Consider the following 3,812-nt stretch of genomic DNA (forward strand, 5'->3'; position numbering starts at 1 on the left):
AACCACCACCCCACATATATGCTCTGCGATCTTCAGACAGAAATTAGGGGTGAGGCACCACTGCGTAATGAATAGATATGTATCCGCGTCAGACTCCCTTATTTACTTTCAAACTCCTTCTCCAGTCACCTTAGGATATTGGCAAATATAGCATGACTCAGACTCATGCGTAGAGTCTGTTACATCAATGCCAAACTAGCTGGCCAATATTGATAATGTCGAACAATTAGATTGACCTCTGTACTTACTATACCTCTGATCCACCTCAATGTGCAGTCAATAGGTGACAGAGAGATGGTAGAGCACGCGAATTAAGATGTCTATCAAGAAATAGGTAAGGCTTTAGCGGGAGAGAGAACGAAAGATGTGTTTTTAGCTAGCCTCTGGCAAATGGCTCTGTCTAACCCTGAGATTGAATGAGTATCCACCTTAGCTTAAGCTGTCTTTTTGCTCAGTCTCTTGACTTTCTTGACCGTAAGAATGCATGGTCGACCACTATTCACTCGCTGAGATGCGGCACCGAAGTCTATCAACAATGAGGGCCATGAAGATCTTGGAGGATGGCGAAAGTAAGCTTTATGAATTGGCTGTTTTTCATAAAGAGTGTATTGACAGTATTACACTGGCTGTTAATGACACAACATCTTCTTCACACATAATGTATGTTAAACACAAGTCAGATGCACACACCTTGAAAGACTATCCTGACCTCAAGTTCTCGGCTATGTTGATGTTTTATCTCTCCAGATCCCCGCAATTTTCAGCATCCGGATTGCAAGATACCACACGACAGTTCCAGCAGGACCCAGTATATTCCCTGGACCCCTACAGGAGAGTGAGCTTACAGCAGATTACCCTGTTTTTCTCACTGTTCAATCGAAGTATTTCTCATTCTCTTTGGATTCTCTCTCTCTCTTGCCTAACCACCATACACAATGTAGTGGCATCAGTATTATTCACAGAAGCAATGAGTTCCCTCAAGCCAACGCGTTGTTGTGTTTTTTCCATGAACTCTCCCGTGGTCAGACTTGGAGTCCCACGGATAGAGTATAACTCCAGCCTGCGTCCAGAATCTCATACCATCAAGCACTGAGAGAAAGCCGACAAGAGATAAAGCCAAGCCATCGTAGGTCTGACATTTAAAACACACTACTGAGAGCATATGTCAGTTAGAAGGCCATCTTTAAGAATTTTCGTATTCAGTATAATAAGAAATTTCCAAGTGACACAAAAATAAAGTTGTTGACCCAAGAACTAACCCAGATAAAAAATCGATCTAGTGTGCGTTCTATTAAAGTTAGCAAACAAGGAGAGACGCCTCCCAGATTCAGATTGCAGTTACGAAAACTCTAACTACTCCACTAGCCTCTTGGAGAACAGGCACCTTATATTTGTCTAATTCAGACCGTCTACCAAAAGCTGTTCCTGGTAAAAAACAGCCACCCCAAGAGAGGCTTAGTAGGAGTTGCTCCCAAAACAAATATTGCAGATGGCACTTGTCCAAGCATTGCTTATACAGAATCACCACCGTGTTTCACCCAGAATAACTATGCTCCAATATCAGTGTCCTCTGTACCTCCAGTCTGCGCCTCAATCACTATCAACAGAACCCTTGCACAAAACAGAACGTGAAAACAAATAAATATGCTAAGCATGTGTTAATCACTTCTTACTGCGTATATCGAACTTTTATTATTCTTAAATATTCCCAATACAAATTCCCAGCTAATAATGCAGTTTATCAACATCACGTCTTTTTGACCTCACTTTCCTGTTGCATGTTTGTCCCCCTAGCAGGATGCAGAATGTCGGAGAGCAGGTCAACATGGTTGTCTAGGACAACAGCCTAGCAGCCTGACACTCCCTCAGTGCTGGAACAGCGGAGAGACTCAGAAGCTGATCACACGCATCGCGTCTGACACACCCAACACGCTCTGGGCTCTGCAGACTCTTCCAGGTGTGTGGGTCGTTCTGTCGAGTGCATTGTGTGTGCTTGGTTCCTGGTGTATTGCTAAGGGATTTGAATGTCCTGCCAGGTATGAGAAGTGGCCTCAGCATACTACCATGAAGATGACAGAGGGGGGGGGGGGGGGAGCGCGGCGCTGGGCCTGCTGAAGGTGTGTCGCCTGCGTCATAATCAACACACCCGCCTGATGAGGGACTTAACTCCCACAAGGCATACTACCGTGCTCAACTTCCAGGACCAGATCCAACTGTCACTCTACCCAGAGACCACCCACCTGCAGGCCTGGCCTGGACAGCACCTCTGCGCCCAAGTAGGCAGTAGTAAGCAGGCATAGCAAACGGCATTGCGTGTTCTTACCCTGAGACACAGACAGACCCTTTTTTGATGTTACTTTAGTATTATAAGAGCAGATATTTCAGAAGTTATTCAATGTAGATTGACTTTAACAGAAATCCTCTCTTCCTTAGCTGGGTCTGCCTCTGTCCAGCCTGTGCACCGTCCCCTGTAACACCATGTTTGGATCCCAGCACCAAATGGTAGATCAGCCTCATTTAGATAGGGRTCATACAATGTGCACTACCAAAGTATGTGGACACCTCATTCCAAAARGATGGGCATTAATATGGAGTTGGTCCCCCCACTTTGCTACTATAACAGCCTCCACTCTTCTGGGAAGGCTTTCCATTAGATATTGGAACTTTGCTGTGGGGACTTGCTTCCATTCAMCCACAAGCGCATTAGTGAGGTTGGACTCTGATGTTGGGCGATTGGGCCTGGCTCGCAGTCAGTGTTCGATGGAGTTGAGGTCAGGGKTCTGTGCAGGCCAGTCAAGTTCTTCCACATTTCATGAAGTTCCTGACGAACAGGTATTGTGCTGACATTCCATCCAGYGGCAGTTTGTAACTTGGTAGTGTGTGTTGCAACCGAGGACAGATCATTTTTACGCACTATGCACTTCAACACTGGTGGTCCCGTTCTGTGAGCTTGTGTGGCCTACCACTTCGCGGCTGAGCTGTTGTTGCTCCTAGACATTTCTACTTCACAATAACAGCACTTAAAATTGACCGGGGTKGCTCTAGCAGGGCAGAAATTTGACAAACTGACTTGTTGGAAAGGTGGCATCCCATGACGGTGCCACGTTGAAAGTCACTGAGCTCGATTTTATACACCTGCCAGCAAAAATAGCCGAATCCACTAATTTTAAGGGGTGTCCACATTCTTTGTGTGTGTATGTATATATATATATATGCTATGCCAACCAGCTCAGTCCGATTGATAATGTGACACACCGCCCAGACCATGAGGACCTCCACTCCAAATCGGCTCCGTTGCTCCGAGTACAGGCCTCGGTGAAACACTCATTCCTTTGACGATAAATACAAATCCGACCATCACCCTCTGGTGAGACAAACGCGACTTGTCAGTCAGTGAAGAGCACTTTTTTCCAGTCCTGTCCGGTCCAGCGACGGTGGGTTTGTGACCAATAGCTGACGGTGATGTCTGGTGAGAACCTGCCTTACAACCGGCCTACAAGCCCTCAGTCCAGCTCAGCCTATTGGCGGACAGTCTGAGCACACCGATGGGGGTGTTTGTGTATTCCTGGTGTAAACTCGGCAGTTGTTTTGCCATCCCTGTACCTGTCGCAGGTGTGATGTTTGGGATGTACCGATTGTGCAGGTGTTGTTACATGTGGTCTGCCACTGGGGTGAACAATCAGCTGTCGTCCTGTCTCCCTGTAGCGGGCTGTCTTAGGCGTCTCACAGTAGCGGACATTGCAATTTATTTCCCTGGCCACATCTGCAGTCCTCATGCCTCCTTGCAGCATGCCTAAGGCACGTTCAGGCGA

The 3,812-nt window shown here is 46.7% G+C and overlaps 1 protein-coding gene across 1 annotated transcript in view; it reads left to right on the top strand.

Annotated features, from left to right (window-relative positions):
• The first annotated feature begins 535 nt into the window (after nt 1-535).
• The window catches only part of LOC112075270 (pyridoxal-dependent decarboxylase domain-containing protein 1-like), a 17,660-nt gene continuing 14,383 nt past the window's right edge, over nt 536-3,812 (top strand). Inside the window, 5 exon segments of the mRNA XM_070440839.1 lie at nt 536-569; nt 765-835; nt 1,795-1,957; nt 2,047-2,276; nt 2,434-2,502. Coding sequence (XP_070296940.1) covers nt 536-569; nt 765-835; nt 1,795-1,957; nt 2,047-2,276; nt 2,434-2,502 — 567 coding nt within the window.

Source organism: Salvelinus sp. IW2-2015, unplaced genomic scaffold (genome assembly GCF_002910315.2).
Source record: "Salvelinus sp. IW2-2015 unplaced genomic scaffold, ASM291031v2 Un_scaffold3054, whole genome shotgun sequence".
In the NCBI taxonomy this organism is placed as follows: Eukaryota; Metazoa; Chordata; class Actinopteri; order Salmoniformes; family Salmonidae; genus Salvelinus; species Salvelinus sp. IW2-2015.